General features: G+C 39.7%; 1 protein-coding gene across 1 annotated transcript in view; it reads right to left on the reverse strand.

Annotated features, from left to right (window-relative positions):
* Nucleotides 1-7,063: 7,063 nt before the first annotated feature.
* si:ch211-183d21.1 (uncharacterized) overlaps nucleotides 7,064-20,771 on the reverse strand; it is a 32,923-nt gene continuing 19,215 nt past the window's right edge. The window contains exons 11-12 of the mRNA XM_029709825.1: nucleotides 8,876-8,969; nucleotides 7,064-8,582 (exon numbers count right to left, since the gene is read on the reverse strand). Of these exons, the coding sequence (XP_029565685.1) occupies nucleotides 8,519-8,582; nucleotides 8,876-8,969 (158 nt within the window). The 3' untranslated portion in view covers nucleotides 7,064-8,518. The remainder of the gene's footprint in view (nucleotides 8,583-8,875; nucleotides 8,970-20,771) is intronic.

Genomic DNA, 20,771 nt, shown 5'->3' on the forward strand with positions numbered 1-20,771 from the left:
GAGGGTTAGCGCTGCCCAATATACAGTACTACAATTGGGCATGCCTTGCCTGCATCATTTCGGAATGCATGCAAAGCTATATCAGGAGTGGGACAGTCTCCAGGAGCATGGGGCTGTGCACCTATGGCTTTATTAAACATACTAATAATTTGCCCCTCTATCCCCAGATTCAGGTCACTAATCTCAAATAAATAAATTCAGTCTTTCATTGTAAGATAAAAGTGGATCTAGGGCTGTTTCTATTAACCAGTGAGAAACAAGGTTTTGAACCTTTCTAGATTGTTACTCTTATTAGCAAGAAAATGCATCCTATTTAAATGGATTAAGGACAGGCCACCAACGATTACACAGTGGTATCAGGAGATTAAGGTTTTGCCTATGGAAAGACAGTGTGAGGATGAAAGGAAATTAAAATATTGACCCGAAAGTGTGGCAGCCGATGCTGGACCATTTGCCTAGACATTTAGTTGACCTGTTAATAGGGGAAGAGATGCAGACGCTTGGCTCTGAAATGGACAACCTTAACTCAGAGTAAGGGGATACAGTACTGTTTATGCCAATATGTAAGCTTATTGCATGGTAGAATGTGGTGTGTATCTGAGCAGAAAGTTGGGCAAATATGTGTAAACTTTTTTCTTCCTTTTTAATGTTTTGTCATTATTTGTTTTTTCATTTTTTCGGTCTTTGTTGTTGGTGAAAAAGAAAAAAAACTGCAATGGATTTACCACTTGAACAACTTTGTTTGATATCCATCACACATAAACTATCTATCTAACCACATGACCAAAAGTAAGTAGACACCTGCTCGTCGAACACCTCATTCCAACATCATATAGACACCTGGAGTTGGTCCCCCCGTTGCTGCAATAACAGCCTTCTGGAAACCACCTATTTACGTCATTTATTTTTAATACATTTATTTCAAAAAAAATATTGCAAACAATTCTAAAAAACAGTTTTTACTTTCTCATTATGGGGTATTGTATGTAGATTGATGAGGGGGAAAAAAACAATTGAATCAATTTTAGAATAAGGCTGTAATAAATCAAAATGTGAATAAAGTCAACAGGTCTGAATACTTTGAAGGCGCATTTTATATATATATATATATATATATATATATATATATATATATATATATATATATATATATATATATATACAGTACCAGTCAAAAGTTTGGACACACCTACTCATTCAACCGTTTTTCTTTATTTTCACTATTTTCTACATTGTAGAATAATAGTGAAGACACATATGGAATCATGTAGTAACCAAAAAAAAGTGTTAAACAAATTTATTTTAACATTTATTTAATATTTGAGATTCTTCAAAGTAGCCAGCCTATACAGAAGATAGCCCTATTTTAAAAAAAAACATTTTTTTTTAGCTAGGCAAGTCTGTTAAGAACATATTCTTATTTACAATGATGACCTATGAACAGTGGGTTAACTGCCTTGTTCAGTGGCAGAACAACAGAAATTTACCTTGTCAGCTCGGGGATTCAATCTAGCAACCTTTCGGTTACTGGCCTAACACTCTAACCACTAGGCTACCTGCTGGTGACACTGTCTGTGATTTATTTTGAATTTGGTAAAAGACCGTGTCAATATTATGGCAAGAACAGGTCAGTAGGTGAACGGATGATCTCCGCATGTGTGGTTCCCACCATGAAGCATGGAGGTGGTGGTGTGATGGTGCTTCGCTGGTGACACTGTCTGTGATTTATTTAGATTTCAAGGCACATTTAACCAGCATGGCTACCACAACATTCTGCAGCGATACACCATACAATCTAGTTTGCGCTTAGTGGGACTATAATTTATTTTCCAACAGGACAATGACCCAACACACCTCCAGGCTGTGTTCGAGCTATTTGACCAAGAAGCAGGGTGATGGAGTGCCGCATCAGATGACCTGGCCTCTACAATCACCTGACCTCAACCCAATTGATATAGTTTGGGATGAGTTGGACCGCAGAGTGAAGGAAAAGCAGCCAACAAGTGCTCATCATATGTGGGAACTCCTTGAAGACTGTTGGAAAAGCATTCCAGGTGAAGCTGGTTAAGAGAATGCCAACAATGTGCAAAGCTGTCATCAAGGCAAAGGGTGGCTACTTTGAAGAATCTCATATAAAACATATTTTGGTTTGTTTAACACATGATTCCATATGGGTTATTTCATAGTTTTTATTATACAATGTAGAAAGTAGTACAAGTAAAGAAAAACCCTTGAATGAGTAGATGTGTCCAAACTTTTGACTGGTACTTTGTATGTATGTACGTACGCGTGTACGTATACACACACCGGTTCAAAAGTTTGGGGTCACTTAGAAAGGCCCTTGTTTTCAAAGGAAAAGCACATTTTTTTGTCCATTAAAATGACATCAAATTGATCATAAAGAGTGTAGACATCGTTAATGTTGTAAATGACTATTGTAGCTGGAAACGGCTTATTTTTTTTAATGGAATATCTACATAGGCGTACAGAGGCCAATTGTCAGCAACCATCACTCCTGTGTTCCAAAAGCATGTTGTGTTAGCTAATCCAAGTGTATCATTTTAAAAGGCTAATTGATCATTAGAAAACCCTTTTGCAATTATGTTAGCACAGCTGAAAACTGTTGTGCTTATTAAAGAAGCAATAACCTCCAAATGAGCTTCAATGCCATACAACACTCCTTCCGTGGCCTCCAACTGTTTTTAAATGCAAGTAAAACTAAGTGCATGCTCTTCAACCGATCGCTGCCCGTACCCTCCCGCCCGACTAGTATCACTACTCAGGACGGTTCTGACTTAGAATATGTGGACAATTACAAATACCTAGGTGTCTGGTTAGACTGTAAACTCTCCTTCCAGAATCACATTAAGCATCTCTAAATAGCACACCCAACTACCTCATCCCCATATTGTTACTTATCATCTTGCTCTTTTGCACCCCAGTATCTCTACTTGCACATCATCATCTGCACATCTATTACTCCAGTGTAAATGCTAAATTGTAATTATTTCACCTCTATGGCCTATTCATTGCCTTACCTCCCTACTCTTCTACATTTGCACACACTATACATAATGTTTCTATTGTGTTATTGGCTGTACATTTGTTTATGTGTAACTCTTATGTTGTTTTTGCCGCACTGCTTTGCTTTATCTTGGCCAGGTCGCAGTTGTAAATGAGAACTTGTTCTCAACTGGCCTACCTGGTTAAATAAAGGTGAAATACAAAATAAAACCTTCTTTAGACTAGTTGAGTATCTGGAGCATCAACATTTGTGGGTTCGATTACAGGCTCAAAATGGCCAGAAACAAAGACCTTTCTTCTGAAACTCATCAGTCTATACTTGTTCTGAGAAATGAAGGCTATTCCATGCGAGAAACTGAAGATCTCGTACGACGCTGTATACTACTCCCTTCACAGAACAGAGCAAACTGGCTTTAACCAGAATAGAAAGAGTGGGAGGCCCCAGTGCACAACTGAACAAGAGGACAAGTACATTAGTGTCTACTTTGAGAAACAGACGCCTCACAAGTCCTCAATTGGCAGCTTCATTAAATAGTACCCGCAAAACACAAGTCTCAACGTCAACAGTGAAGAGGCGACTCCAGGATGTTCTAGGCAGAGTTCCTCTGTCCAGTGTCTGTGTTCTTTTGCCCATCTTAATCTTTTCTTTTTATTGGACAGTCTGAGATATGGCTTTTTCTTTGCAACTCTGCCTAGAAACTTGGATTAGCTAACACAACGTGCCATTGGAACACAGGAATGATGGTTGCTGATAATGGGCCTCCGTACGCCTATGTAGATATTCCATTAAAAATCAGCCGTTTCCAGCTACAATAGTCATTTACAACATTAATGTCTACACTGTATTTATGCTCAATTTTATGTTCTTTTAATGGACAAAATGTGTGCTTTTCTTTCAAAAACAAGGGCATTTCTAAGTGATCCCAAACTTTTGAACGGTAGTGTATGTAATATATATATATATGTGTAAATATATATATATATATGTAAATATATATATATATGTGTAAATATATATATATGTGTAAATATATATATATATGTGTAAATATATATATATATGTGTAAATATATATATATATGTAAATATATATATGTAAATATATATATAAAAATATATATATATATGTAAATATATATATGTAAATATATATATGTAAATATATACTGCTCAAAAAAATAAAGGGAACACTTAAACAACACAATGTAACTCCAAGTCAATCACACTTCTGTGAAATCAAACTGTCCACTTAGGAATCAACACTGATTGACAATACATTTCACATGCTGTTGTGCAAATGGAATAGACAACAGGTGGAAATTATAGGCAATTAGCAAGACACCCCCAATAAAGGAGTGGTTCTGCAGGTGGTAACCACAGACCACTTCTCAGTTCCTATGCTTCCTGGCTGATGTTTTGGTCACTTTTGAATGCTGGCGGTGCTTTCACTCTAGTGGTAGCATGAGACGGAGTCTACAACCCACACAAGTGGCTCAGGTAGTGCAGCTCATCCAGGATGGCACATCAATGCGAGCTGTGGCAAGAAGGTTTGCTGTGTCTGTCAGCGTAGTGTCTAGAGCATGGAGGCGCTACCAGGAGACAGGCCAGTACATCCGGAGACGTGGAGGAGGCCGTAGGATGGCAACAACCCAGCAGCAGGACCGCTACCTCCGCCTTTGTGCAAGGAGGAGCAGGAGGAGCACTGCCAGAGCCCTGCAAAATGACCTCCAGCAGGCCACAAATGTGCATGTGTCTGCTCAAACGGTCAGAAACAGACTCCATGAGGGTGGTATGAGGGCCCGACGTCCACAGGTGGGGGTTGTGCTTACAGCCCAACACCGTGCAGGATGTTTGGCATTTGCCAGAGAACACCAAGATTGGCAAATTCGCCACTGGCGCCCTGTGCTCTTCACAGATGAAAGCAGGTTCACACTGAGCACATGTGACAGATGTGACAGTCTGGAGACGCCGTGGAGAACGTTCTGCTGCCTGCAACATCCTCCAGCATGACCGGTTTGGCGGTGGGTCAGTCATGGTGTGGGGTGGCATTTCTTTGGGGGGCCGCACAGCCCTCCATGTGCTCGCCAGAGGTAGCCTGATTGCCATTAGGTACCGAGATGAGATCCTCAGACCCCTTGTGAGACCATATGCTGGTGCGGTTGGCCCTGGGTTCCTCCTAATGCAAGACAATGCTAGACCTCATGTGGCTGGAGTGTGTCAGCAGTTCCTGCAAGAGGAAGGCATTGATGCTATGGACTGGCCCGCCCGTTCCCCAGACCTGAATCCAATTGAGCACATCTGGGACATCATGTCTCACTCCATCCACCAACGCCACGTTGCACCAAAGACTGTCCAGGAGTTGGCGGATGCTTTAGTCCAGGTCTGGGAGGAGATCCCTCAGGAGACCATCCGCCACCTCATCAGGTGCATGCCCAGGCATTGTAGGGAGGTCATACAGGCACGTGGAGGCCACACACACTACTGAGCCTCATTTTGACTTGTTTTAAGGACATTACATCAAAGTTAGATCAGCCTGTAGTATGGTTTTCCACTTTAATTTTGAGTGTGACTCCAAATCCAGACCTCCATGGGTTGATAAATTGGATTTCCATTGATTATTTTTGTGTGATTTTGTTGTCAGCACATTCAACTATGTAAAGAAAAAAGTATTTAATAAGATTATTTCATTCATTCAGATCTAGGATGTGTTGTTTTAGTGTTCCCTTTATTTTTTTGAGCAGTATATATATATATATATATATATATGTGTGTATATATATATATATATATGTATATATATGTATATATATATATATGTATATATATAAATATGTATATATATGTAAATATGTATATATATGTAAATATATGTACATATTTACATATATTTACGTATATTTACATATATGTAAATATATGTGTGTGTGTATATATATATATATGTAAATATATATATATGTAAATATATATACGTGTGTATATATGTAAATATATATATTTACATATATATTTACATATATAAATATATATATGTGTGTATATATGTATATATATAAATATATATATATACATATATATTTACGTATATTTACATATGTAAATATATATGTAAATATATATGAGTGTGTATATATATACACGTATATATATGTAAATATATATTTATGTAAATATATATATTTACATATATATATATACACACATATATTTACATATATGTAAATATATATATATATGTGTAAATATATAAAATCACACTTTAATTCATGCTCGAATTAATAACAAAATGTACTAGTGCAATGTGCTAAAAAATGCTAGTGGGTTTAGCACTTTGCACTATTATCTTTTGTTATTCTTTATGGTGGCACCGGCCACAATCGATTGAAGCCCGAGTGCAGACCCTCACACTGGCTTTCAACATATCAATCACATAATTGTCAGGTCTTGTTAAGTGCAACCATACTGGGCAGGGGGCTCTTTGAGTGCTAAGAAACAGTAGGAGGTCCATTTAGGAGAAATTACAGCTGCAGGTATGAGTGCAGAAGGTGAGGCACCACCTTGATTATACAGACCCATTCATTTTGTCCCTTAAAAGTGGCACTCCAGTCTCCTTTTCACCTCATTTAACACCTGATTTACTTAATAAAATGGCACATCTCAGTGGTCCATGTATGTCATGACATAGCGGGGTGGCCTTTCCTCTTTTGTTCTCCATTGCTCCTCAAGCAATCAGTCCTTGATTGCCCATCTCCTTGGAGTTTGCAGTTGTGTCTAAAAGACACTATCTTGCTAAAAACATTTTTTTTACCCTTTCGGGTGTGTAACTTCACTGTGTTTATACTTGGGGTTTCTCTTTTCAACAGTAAAAGTTAAAAAATAAATTAATTAAAAAAATATCACTCGAGTCCACTCCAACCCCTTTAACTGGAACATGGAAGGAGGGAAACAGAGGGAGAGGAAAGGGGGAGATGGAAAGGGAGAGGTGGGTTTGTTGACCCATAGTAGAATAGGAATAGAAAAGGAAATACAGACAAGATGTTCATACATCTAAAGAAATATCAATTTATTTGAATACAAATTTAGCTACATGGCATGAAAAAATATATCTACCAAAGTGCATTCAATTGAAATGTACTAACACGATTAAGTGGTTTAAAAATAGCAATAAAATGACAAAAAAAGGACACATTCTTCAAATTCCCTTTACATAAAGTATTGATCTAGATACACTTGGCCATAAAAACAAAACAATGAGACATTTCAAAGCAGTTTAACAATTATTTTGATAGCAAAGCCACAAACGGTTCTATTCTTTTATAAAGAGCAAATCTAGGGCAAAAACAAGGCTGTGCTATGACCACTAAACTTTAAAGAACTGGAGTGATTGTGTTGTGTAGGGAAGTCCTTGAAAATTGTCGAAAACCACTGTCTTATGCTATTCCATGTCAAGGAGCTGATAAAAGTTAATGCACTTCCAGCAGATTGAAAATAATAGAATAAGGACAGCCTGGTTTTTGCTCTGAATTTGATCATGAACATTTCGGCAAACCTATAATTACTTCCATTTGTGTCTTTAACAGTAAATACCCTTTTTAATGTGATTGGTTGTATTTATGGTTCCTTCTACATTTCGGTTCCCCCTGAGAACATTTAAAACAAATTTACACAAGGCTCTCACAGACATTGCTATAGTTCTTCTTTACAAAATACTCATCAGATCAGGCCTTTTTGACCTCATATAAAAGTAAAAAGGCACAATAGCAGTTGCAAGCCAGCTAGAATACAAACGGTTTCAAATTAATACAGACCAATTTTTCCAATAATGAAAATACTATTCTTATTAAATTATAATTTCTAACAGTTTTTTTTGGGGGGGGGGGGGTGAGTATCATAAAATAGCATTGTGCTTATAAAGTACTCCATAGCTCCAGGAGAGGAGGCTCCATATGGTCTTTCATATTCCTTATTTTCTATTCCTCAACTAATAGAATGTAAACATATATTCCGCCAAATGTAAAAAAGAAAAGATGGTTACAGACTGTAATCACTGGTTCATCACAAGCATTCACATTTTAACCAAACAAATCAACAGAACTTTCAGTATCGGTAACTCATGATTGCTTTTTAGATTTGTAGTCTTGTTACATCATACACATTCAGATAGATTTAATAAAAAGAGAATATGAAAAAAAAAAATGTAGGCACAAGACAGTGAAACCATGATTATGACATAGTAGTAAAACTAGTGCAACATTTACTGGGAATTATGATGTAGGGAATGTAAATGCATGGCAATTCGTACACATTTACAAAAATGGTGCTGGTCCCTTATCTAGTGGGAGATCCCCATTCAAAAACACAGACAAAAGAACACAATGTTTGAAAAAAGACAGGCAGGACAACTTCCCTTCACTCACCAGCGTTAAAGAATGCTCCTTCGCACACACACACACACACACACACACACACACACACACACACACACACACACACTTAAAGTTCAGAAAGTCCCTCTCCATGCTCATTCAACTCCATGGAGTAATAGTCCAGTGGTCGCCTAAGGACAAAAAGCATACACAGCTTTTTACAACGGCACAATTAGTGAACGAACTCAAGTATATTGTTTTCTCAGAAGGGTTGAGGCAAGATAATGATAGCTAATCATGTTTCTATTCACATTGGCGTAAAAGGGCCATCTGTGTAACTATTATGTACAGCTGCATACAGTGAAACGATGCCTCCTCACAACCACTGAGGCAGGATGTGTGCGTACATAAGCACGTCTGAGTATGTATGCACATTCGAGACTGTGCGTGTGTGGCTTGAATGTGTGTGTGTGTATGGTCTCACCTCTTTTTGTAGAGGTAGGTAAAGAGGGCTGCCCCCAGTCCCAGTAGCAGTAGAGCTCCAAGCACCAGGCCAATATGAAGGCCCAGGGCAGACTCTGAAAAGAACCACAACCATCAGTCGGCTAAGCTTAAAAATCCATTTAAATGGAGATTCTCTGATCTTACAGAGAAGGCTTAGTCTGTGCCTAGGAAACCAGCCCATAGGAAATAAACCTACGCACTGAACTATGCTCCCAAAATGAGCATGTTCGACTCACGTTGTCAGCCATCCTTCTCTTAAAAAAAAATTAAAAAATCATCATGATGCTAGGGTCCATGAACTCATATCTGAAGTCTCCAATATCTGGTATGACCATTGGCTATGTCCAAATCCGTACAAAGATCGCCACCTTCTGGACAATAATGGTCAAATGTGAGTTAAGAATCAGTCCTTCATGGGAAACCTGTGCACATATTTCCACAGTTAATAACTGAAATACTCAATCTTGACATAGCAATTACAGATAATCTATCCCACTGGACTAAGGTTACAGATGATCTGTAAAAATACAGTATAATGCAGGAGGATTAAACTAAATGACTCCATCGCTGTCCTGTGGGTTGGTTTGTTTTCATTCCATCCAATATCTTTGTCTTTGATTGGCTCTTAACCAATATCCTTAGTCTTCATTTGTTGTTAGTTAATTTGTACTTAGGCCTTCTACAACTCAACACTAGTGGTCAGAGTGTGGTGTGCTCTCTGGGGGTGTTGTCCTTAGTCGCAGACTGTAGAAAAACATTTTGCACCGTAGAAAAAAGCTTTACAACAAAAGGTTTACTCCAAATGGAAACAATTTTGCTACGAAAACTACAGTATCTATTGGACAAATTCAGGAAGGTCCTTCCCTGTTTCTGTCCATTTAGTTCTGTTTGCTTACTAGTGAATATACCCATGTTAAGGCAATGAGATATTTCCTCCAATCAATGTTTGCTTACACATAACAAGAGAGCTACGTCCAGGTATTCAATAAAGCTTTAGAAGTGTGGTGTGTTCAGGCTGTTTGCGTGTGCCGGGTTAAGACCAGGGTTGAGTTCAATAGGGAAAACTGTAGGAAAACATTTCAGAACGCTGTGCAGCCAAAAACGAAAACTTAGGTACATTAACCTGAAAAGAAAGAAAAAAGACCCTGTGCAGACTGTGGGTGCAAACAGTGGCTGCAAACAGTGGCTGGTAGAGCACAGTCACATAGGGAGGTCAAGGGCAGTAGTAAAACGAAAGATGGAAGAATTACTTATCAGCGGCTAGTACAGTGCCTATAGAGTTGGGTTCCAAAGTGGGATTGAAATAGATTTTATTGTAATTTTGTCATTGATCTAAAATACTCCATAATGTCAAAGTGAAAAGAAAATTCTATAAATGTTTACAAATGAATACAAATGTAATCATTGATAATTGTACAAAGACAATTATTTGGTTGCAATTTTGTAATATTTTATATCAAGTGTGGTCAAACATCCTCCAGGAGAGCTACTGGATGTGCAGGCTTTTGTTCAAGCCCTGCTCTAACGCACCTCACCGTAGCCTAAACATCAGCTGCTCAACAGGACCTTGATAAGCAGACTCAGGTGTGTTTTATGGCTAGATCTAAAGCCCGACACCCAGTAGCTTCCAGATGGATGGTTGACCATGTGTTTCATACAGTAGCCTAACGGTGCAGTTATTCTACTTTTTGGTGGGTTTGGTGCCTTGATCAAGGGCACAACGTCAGGAGATAGTAGGCAAAATGGGATTAGAGACCAGCGGCCTTCTAATGTCAATACCACATTATTCAGACTTTCATGTAGGCTACATAGACGCCACCAATTATTGGTCGTGAAGATTTGGTGAAAAGTCATGAAATTCCATCTGCCAAAATGTGTATAAACCCATAACAGTGAATAATCAAAAAGGTCTCTATAGCAGAATGTAATTTGGGAATTTCGGTGAACATAGTCTTAATGGACCAACTTGAGAAAAGACAGTTCCTGCACCTCTTTCATCCCAAGTCTGGCTGGCTGCGTAAGTATTCTAGGGCCCTATAAAACACGGAAGGAATCCAGACAAAAACATACATTAGTAAAGGTCTGTCAGTCAAGTATTCAAAAGACCAGGGAACTTTTCGAAAGCCTCATAAAAAAAATAAGTGATTGGTAAATGGGTAACAATAACAAAACAGACATTGAATACATATTTAAGTATGGTCAAGTTAATAATTATGCTGTGGATGATGTATTAAACCACCCAGACACTAGAAAGATGCAGTCATCCTTCTGAGCTGCTGGAGGGGAAGGAAACTGCTGAGGGATGTCACCATGTGGCCAGTATGGTCCAGTACGGTGTCCTGGCAAAACAAATAGTGGGGGTACGCCGTACCGGTAAAACATGAGCCCATTACAATAATGAAAACAATATGTCAAGAAAACTGTAAGCTATTACACCATGATTTATCATTACCATTTGTCAGAGGCATGAAATATTAGCGAATGGACTGAAAACGTGTGGTAGGCCTATAGCCTATGCTACAAAATGCGATGTGGTTTGATGAGAACACTTACATTTTTGCCAAGGCAAATATGAGTGGCTGACACAGACAGCAGTGGACGCATAAATTTGGGCCTAATGACAATCGCCAAATGTCATTCTACTTTTGGGTGTTTTGTGTAACAGATGTCTCTTTCCATTCACCACTGTTTGGAGGCTGGAAATATGCTGCGAGTGGATGAACGTGCGCAGGTAGGCTACTAAAGGATCCCTTTGAAGTGATTTTGACAATTAGATGAAAACATCATGACTGGTTGTATTTATGTCACAACAAAAGGTAATAAATACATTTTAAAAGTTAAATGATACATCTTTATGACTAGGCTCACAGAGATGCTATTGAATTAATAGGGATTCTGAATATAATTATATGATAAGGTCCCACAGCCTGCCCATATAGCAGTTGGCAGCCGCCTAATCGAAAGCAGTATTTCCTGAGCTGAACTTACCAAGATGCACCTCCAACAACACATAACACCTCACATTAGTCTGCCCAAAAACAATGATAACTTTTCCCACCCAGTGGCATGAGGGCTATTTAGGTGAACGCTGATGCCGCCCCATAAGCAGTGTCCACTTTGCCAAAGGCAGGGGCGAAAAATATACTATAAAAACGCAAAAAACTAAAATATAAAAACCAAACAGGTAAAGGGTTGGTCCCATGTTTTATGAGCTGAAATAAAAGATCCCAGAAATTCTCCATACGCACAAGAAGCTTATTTCTCTCAAATGTTAAGCACAAATTTGTTTACAGCATTTCTCCTTGCCAAGATAATCCATCCAACTGACTGGTGTGGCATATCAATATGCTGTTTAACCTGTCTGGGCTAGGGGGCAGTATTTTCAAGGCCGGATGAAAAACGTACCAAATTTAAAACGGGTTACTACTCTGGCTCAGAAACTAGAATATGCATATTATTACTAGATTTGGATAGGAAACACTCTGAAGTTTCTAAAACTGTTTGAATGGTGTCTGTGAGTATAACAGAACCCATATGGCAGGCAAAAACCTGAGAAAAAAATCCAACCAGGAAGTGGATTGTAGTTTTTCAAGACTGGGCATATTCAGTATACAGTGACTTAGGGTTCAATTTGCACTTCCTAAGGCTTCCACTAGATGTCAACAGTCTTTAGAACGTGTTTCAGGCTTTTGCAGTCAACAGAGAGCGAACAAGACCTCCTGGAGTCTGATGACCAAGAGAATGCCAGGCCACAATTATGCGCGTTCACGTGAGGAGGTAGCTGTGTTCCATAACGTTTTTCAAAACATTGGAATTCGTCTGGTTGGAATATTACTGAAGTTTTACGTTAAAAAGGCCCTAAAGATTGATGTTTTACATTTGGAGTATCTTACTGAACGCGCAAACAACAAGGAGTTATTTGGACATAAATTATGGACTTAATCGAACAAAACAACATTTATTGTGATTCCTGTGATTCCTTGGGATTCCTGGAAGTGCCTTCTGATGAAGATCATCAAAGGTAAGTGAATATTTCTAATGCTATTTATGATTTTAGATGACTCCAAAATGGCAGGTATCTGTATTGCCTGGTGCATTTTTCTGAGCGCAGTACTCAGATTATTGCAAAGTGTGCTTTCCCCGTGAAGCTTTTTTTGAAATCTGTCACAGCGGTTGCATAAAGGAGATGTTCATCTATAATTCTTTGAATAACAGTTTAATATTTTATCAACGTTTATGATGAGTATTTTTGTAAATTGTTGTGCTGATTCACCGACAGTATTGGAGGAAAAATATTTTATGAACGTCACGCGCCAATGTAAAATGCTGTTATTGGATATAAATATGAAATTTATCGAACAAAACATACATGTATTGTGTAACATAATGTCCTAGGAGTGTCATCTGATGAAGATCGTCAAAGGTTAGTGCTTCATTTGGCTGTGTTTTGGGTTTTATTGACATGTCCTTGCTTGGAAAATGGCTGTGTGATTATTTTTGTCTATGTACTCTCCTAACATAATCGAATGTTTTGCTTTCGCTGTAAAGCCTTTTTGAAATCAGACAATATGGTTACATCAAGGAGACGTGTATCTTTAAAATGGTGTAAAATAGTCGTATGTTTGAGAAAGTTGAATTATGACATTTTGTTGTTTTTCAATTTGCCGCCCTGATATTTCACTGGCTGTGTCCCGCAGGTGGGACGCTACCGTCCCAACTAGCCCATAGAAGTTAAACAACATTATCATTACACAGGTTCACCTTGAGCTGGGGACAAAAGGCCACACTAAAATGTGCAGCTTTGTCAACACAATGCCACAGATGTCTCAAGTTTTGAGGGAGCGTACAATTGGCATGCTGACTGCAGGAATGTCCACCAGAGCTGTTGCCAGAAATATGCAGCACTCCACCAAATGGATTTAACATAAATGATGTAGCCTACGGTAGAAAGAGTTGTACCCTGTGTTTTTTCTGTAACCCATAGACTGGAGACCAAATGTATTAATATAGCATGAGACAGACACTTTTTCAATCAGTAACTTATTAACGAGGAGAGAGTGTGCAGGAGAAAGTCAACAATAAAAAAAGCACGAGGGCAGAGACATTAGCTTTGGAGCGGCTACGGAATAATCAAAACAGCGGTGGACAGCAAATAGTGCTGACAGCAATTTATTTCAACAAATGTCTTAATTTGAATTAAACTTAACGAAAAACAAGAGGGCTTTGTTGGAGCCCATTTCTTCCTATTAAAAAAAATAAATAAGGAGGTAGGCCTACCTGTTTGATGGACGCAATTATGCTATGTATAGATTTGTCGGTATAGCCAAATCCTTGAATATCGGTCACCATGCACTCTTTAAATACCTCCGTGTCTGGGCTTTGGTGTGGTGTGTATCCAGATAATATAAAGTGTTCTATGACAATGCTTAATTCCATGATGCCTTATGCTAGAAACAAGCTTACAATGCCCACAAAAGACGTGACTGATGTATATGGGGATATATTGATTAGTCTCTATGACATTCTGAAACTGAGCCGTGGCCTTCAAAATTGGAGACAGATAGAAAATGGACTTTGCCATTTTGTCCCTATTAATTGAGCTTTTCACTTTCTGAAAAGAGAAAATGTTAAAACCAAGGCAGCTTTTAAGGAAGCAGTTCTGTTGTTGGGTTAAACAACTGCCGAGTAGCCAGCAGTTTTTGCATCTGTCGAGCCTCTGTCTGTGTGGAAAGGTAACTTTTCAAAGTGCAATGCTTAGATTCATAATGATGTCTAATATTTAATTATTTGCAAACAGCAACCGTTTCATTGCAAACAAGACACTCTGGTTTGACATTGGAGAAACAGTAAGAATGCCTATTTCTCTGTTCATTCTTCCCTGAAACGTCTATTTTTATTATCCACCTTTCTTTTGAGACTTTCAGAGCGACATTTTCTTGATTTGCAAGCAGTCCTTCCCCAATCTATGCTCAAAGAAATATAGAAAACTAATTTCAAAAAGAGACATTGGTGAATTTGTCAGTGTAATCAGAATGAAAATATTAGGATCTGTTATTGACGTTGAACTAATTATATAGCCTACTAACCAGATACAATTTTGAACCTATCATAGGCCTTTGAATTGGGCTGCTATTATGTTCTGCCGGCTATTAGCTGAGAAACAAATTGGCCTGAGGCCAAACCCATTGCCAACCCCCACTGTACACTATTTTAGTTTAGCGGGGATAGGAGAGGGTGGACATTGTGTCTCGCCTAGGGCGGCTGTTAGGCAGATACATTTTTTGAGTGCATGTGCGTGCACACATAGGTGGTCCTGTACTGGGAAGAAATGTAATCTACTTTCACCCCTGGTTCAATGGCTGTGATGGGAGAAAACTGAGGATGGATCAACAACATTGTAGTTACTCCACAATAATGACCTAAATGACAGTGAAAAGAATACAAATATTCCAGAACATGCAACAAGGCACTAAAGTAATACTGCAAAAAAAACAGCAAAGGAATACACTTTTTGGCCTAAATGCAAAGCCTTATGTTTGGGGCAAATCCCAAAACACTGAGTATCTGCCTGCTTATTTTCAAGCATGGTGGTTGCTGCATCATGGTATGGGTATGCCTGACATCGGCAAAGACTGGGGAGTTTTTTGGGATGAAAAGAAACAAAATGCAGTTAAACACAGGAAAAATCAGTCTGCTTTACACCAGACACCGGGAGAAAAATTCACCTTTCAGCAGGACAATAACCTACAACACAAAGTAAAAGCTACACTGGAGTTGCTTACCAAGAAGACAGTGAATGTTCCTGAGTGGTCAAGTTAATGTTTTGACTTAAATCTGCTTGAAAATCTATGGCAAGACTTGAAAATTGTTGTCCCCAACACCTTGACAGTGCTTGAAGAATTTTGAAAGTAATAAAAGGGACAAATATTGCACAATACAGGTGTACAAACTCTTATTAGACTTGCCGAAGATTCACAGCTGTAATCACTGCCAAAGGTGTTTCTAACATGTACATTTACATTTACATTTAAGTCATTTGGCAGACGCTCTTATCCAGAGCGACTTACAAATTGTATTGACTCAGGGGGTGAATACTTATCTAATCAAGGTATATATATAAAAATAATATTTCTTCCGCTTCGAAAAAAGACAAAATCCATTTTAATCCCACTTTGTAACACAAAATGTGAAGAAATCCAAAGAGGAACTGAACAGCTCTTAAGCACAAGTCAACAGACATGTAGTTTATTTGAAAATACCAACTTTTCAAATACTCAAGGTAGTTGAATATATAGTACAGTATCAAATCTACACACAACACCCCATAATGACAAAGCGAAAACAGGTTTTTAGAATTTTTTGCAAATTAAAAATAAAAAACAGAAATACCTTATTTACATAAGTATTCCGACCCTTTGCTATGAGACTTGAAATTGAACTTGGGTGCATTCTGTTTCCTTTGATTATCCTTGACATGTTTCTGCAACTTGATTTGAGTCCATCTGTGGTAAAATGATTGGACATGATTTGGAAAGGCACACACCTGTCTAATAAGGTCCAACAGTTGACAGTGCATGTCAAAGCAAAAACCAAGCCATGAGGTCAAAGGAAATGTCTGTAGAGCTCCGAGACAGGATAGTGTCGAAGCACAGATCTGGGGAAGGGTACCAAAACATTTTTGCAGCATTGAAGGTCCCCAAGAACACAGTGGCCTCCATCCATCAATGTGGCCAGTGATTTCAAGACTACATACAGTTGAAGTCGGAAGTTGATATTCACCTTAGCCAAATACATTTAATCTCAGTTTTTCACAATTCCTGACATTTAATCCTAGTAAAAATTCCCTGTCTTGGGTCAGTTAGGATCACCACTTTATTTTAAGAATGTGAAATGTCAGAATAATAGTAGAGAACTATTTATTTCAGCTTTTATTTCTTTCATCACATTCCCAGTGGGTCAGAAGTTTACATACTCAATTAGTATTCGGTAGCATTGGCTTGAAATTGTTTAACTTGGGTCAAACATTTCAGGTAGCCTTCCACAAGCTTCCCACAATAAGTTGGGTGAATTTTGGCCTATTCCTCCTGACAAATCTGGTGTAACTGAGTCAGATTTGTAGGCCTCCTTGCTCGCACACACTTTTTCAGTTCTGCCCATATATTTTCTATGGGATTGAGATCAGGGCTTTGTGATACCTTGACTTTGTTGTCCTTAAGACATTTTGCCACAACTTTGAAAGTATGCTTGGGGTCACTGTCCATTTGGAAGACCCATTTGCAACCAAGCTTTTACTTCCTTACTGATGTCTTGAGATGTTGCTTCAATCTATCCACATAATTTTCCATCCTCATGATGTCATCTATTTTGTGAAGTGCACCAGCCCTCCTGCAGAAAAGCTCCCCCACAACATGATGCCGCCACCATCGTGCTTCACGGTTGGGATGATGTTCTTCGGCTTGCAAGCCTCCCCCTTTCTCCTCCAAACATAACTATGGTCATTATGGCCAAACAGTTCTATTTTTGTTTCATTAGACCAGAGGACATTTCTCCAAAAAGTATGATCTTTGTCCCCATGTGCAGTTGCAAACCGTAGTCTGGCTTTTTTATGGCGGTTTTGGAGCAGTGGCTTCTTCCTTGCTGAGCGGCCTTTCAGGTTATGTTGATATAGGACTTGTTTTACTGTGGATATAGATACTTTTGTACCTGTTTCCTCCAGCATCTTCACAAGGTCCTTTGCTGTTGTTCTAGGATGGATTTGCACTTTTCGCACCAAAGTACGTTCATCTCTAGGAGACAGAATGCGTCTACTTCCTGAGCGGTATGACGGCTGCGTGGTCCCATGGTGTTTATACTTGCGTACTATTGTTTGTACAGATGAATGTGGTACCTTCAAGCATTTGGAAATTGCTCCCAAGAATGAACCAGACTTGTGGAGGTCTACAATTTTTTTCTGAGGTCTTAGCTGATTTCTTTTGATTTTCCCATGATGTCAAGCAAAGAGGCACTGAGTTTGAAGGTAGGCCTTGAAATACATCCACAGGTACACCTCCAATTGACTCCAATGATTTCAATACGCCTTTCAGAAGCTTCTAAAGCCATGAGATTGTTTTCTGGAATTTCCAAGCTGTTTAAAGGCACAGTCAACTTAGTGTATGTAAACTTCTGACCCACTGGGTTCTGTTCCAGTTCTGACCCACTCATCACCTAACATATTGCACAAGTTGACTGCAGGTAATTTACTTAAAAAGTAGCTACAAATATTAAAAGTGTATTAAAACACTTCAAAAGAAAGTTTCAATGGTATTGACAAACACCCGGTATACCGCCCAAGTCTAACACTCACTCATCTTTCCCTTTCATTTTAGAGACACATTTTGTCAAAATTATAAAATCACACCATGCAACAAGGGATGTAGCCTACAGTCAGAGATAGACAATGTTGATTGGCAGGTGGAATGATGTCCAATGGGATTGCAATGTAAAAGTGGGAGGCAAGGATCAGGTCGGCTCCTTTCCTCCTCGCTCGGCAGAGATTTCAGAAAAGCTAAAATTGTCAGGGGGGCTGACATAGCTCTCACACACTAGTTCAACCTCACTCTCCCTGACATACAGTCCAACAATGTGTCAGAAGGGTTTAGGAAAGTGGACACATTTTCACAATTTGCCGTTATTCCCCTTTAAACCCAAAAAGAGAGGGTAGGGCAGAGGGCTGTGCCCTTGGTTGACACTTCTTACACCCTTAGGAGGGGCGGATCCTTGCTGCGGCTGCTTCCCTACAGGTTTGGCCTGGTTCAGGGGCCTAGCCTGAGTCTTGCTAGACTGCTGCGTCGCCAGGGATCTCAGTCACCCAAAGCAAGCTTGTTGCCCCATCCCAGGGTAATTCAGGAACCAACAGGCTGCCACAGAGCCCGGGTCTGCAGGGCAGAAAGAAATTGAAGGTTTCGCCTTCTTTCTTGCGCATGTCGGCGACAGTTGGCCTGAAGAACTCTTTGCGTGTCACTGGGGCATCCAGGAGGTCCACTTTTTCTTTCTGTTAAGCTGGATAAGCTCAGCCAAAGCACCCTTTCTCCCACCACTGCTAGGCTCATGGTACAACTACAGCCTTGAATGGCATCACGGCAGACATGGAGGTTTAGGTCTGTAATCATACAGATCTCCTCCCAAACATCTGGGTCGAGGCTCCCCACCTCTAGTAACTCAGCCCGATACACCAACAATAACGAGGTCACATTGAGACCTCTGATTGCTTGGGCTGAGGCCTTGTACGTATTCTGACAAATAGAAGCAGTAAAATGCTCGAACTTCCCACGGAGTGAGGCACTAATGTCGTTAGTAACATGGTGCGAGGGGCTGAGGTGGTCAGCCAGTGACGGCTCCACTGTGGGAGGGTTGCCAAAACCAGATTCCTCATATTGTGGATGTCCAAGCTCGGGGTACCCCTAGCAAGAATCTTGCTCTTAACTTTCCTGAGGCAATTTGGTAATGCGGGGAGCAATTATTATACTGGGACTGTATGAGACGGGAGTCTTTTCCCATCGTATAGGTCCCTTAATGGGCCCTGAGCCCCCACAGGAGACGGCCACACGATGCCAAGTCTGGCCGCGGACCGCTTGCAGACATGAAGGAGCCCAAACTCCAGCAGAGGGGCAACTCCACCACACTCGGCCATCGGGCCTGCTGGCCTGAGAGGGCAGGAGAATGGGGGTAGTGGTGGAAAAAGTACTCAATTGTCATACTTGAGTAAAAGATACCGTAATAGAAAATAACTCAAGTAAAAGTGAAAGTTACCCAGTAAAATACTACTTGATTAAAAGTCTAAAAGTATTTGGTTTTAAATATACTTAAGTATCAAAAGCAAAAGTACAAATCATTTAAAATTCCTTATATTAAGCAAATCAGAAGGCAACCTTTTCTTATTTTTGAAATTTACGGATCGCTATGGGGCACGCTCCAACACTCACAATATAATTTACAAACAAAGCATGTTTGTTTAGTGAGTCCGCCAGATCAGAGGCAGTAGGGATGACCAGGAATGTTCTCTTGATAAGAGTGTGAATTAGACCATTTTCCTGTCCTCCCAAGCATTCAAAATGTAACGAGTACTTTTGGATGTCAGGGAAAATGTATGGGGTAGAAAGTACATTCTTTTCTTTCGGAATGTAGAAGTAAAAGTTGTCAAAAATATAAATAGTAAAGTAAAGTACAGATACCCACAAAAACGACTTAAGTAGTACCTTCAAGTATTTTTACTTAAGTACTTTACACCACTGACTGGGGTTCGTCATCCTCCATCTCCTGAGCTCTTGAGGATATCTGTGAGATTAATCCCAATAATCCCATCGTCAACACGCCTGCCCCTGACATTACGTCATCATACAGTGAGGGAAGGGAGTCGAGGCTATTCATGGCCTCGCCCCATCTGGGCTCGAGGCAGTTTGTAATGCTGCAGGTCTCAGGGTCGTCGAGCGCCTCTTGGGCATGTTCCTTACCCATGCAATTGATGCGTGGAGGGTGGCAATCTTTCCCCGTAATCATGGAACTGCAAGCACAAAACCTTGGGGGTTCAAGTGCTGTGCTATGCTCGTCCTAGGATAGCAGTGGCCATTGTGAGGAATAAGGCTTGCTAGGGGGACAGAGACGCATGGTGTAATCTAGCTAGTTAGAAGCCTAGCGGCTGGTGGCTAGCAATGATAAGCACAGTAGAACGCTACAGCCGCGAGGCTAGTGAGGCGTTAGCTAGCTAGCAGCTACCTCAAGTTGAATGTGTGCTGTGGCTAGTTCAGTGCGGACTGCAGGAAATGGCGTGGGGGCCGAGTTATTGTGGTTCTTCGACCAAACAGCTGTGAGGCTGAGACGGTCGATCTAGTTAACACAAC

The sequence above is a fragment of the Salmo trutta genome, chromosome 2, assembly GCF_901001165.1.
Source record: "Salmo trutta chromosome 2, fSalTru1.1, whole genome shotgun sequence".
NCBI classification, from domain to species: domain Eukaryota; kingdom Metazoa; phylum Chordata; class Actinopteri; order Salmoniformes; family Salmonidae; genus Salmo; species Salmo trutta.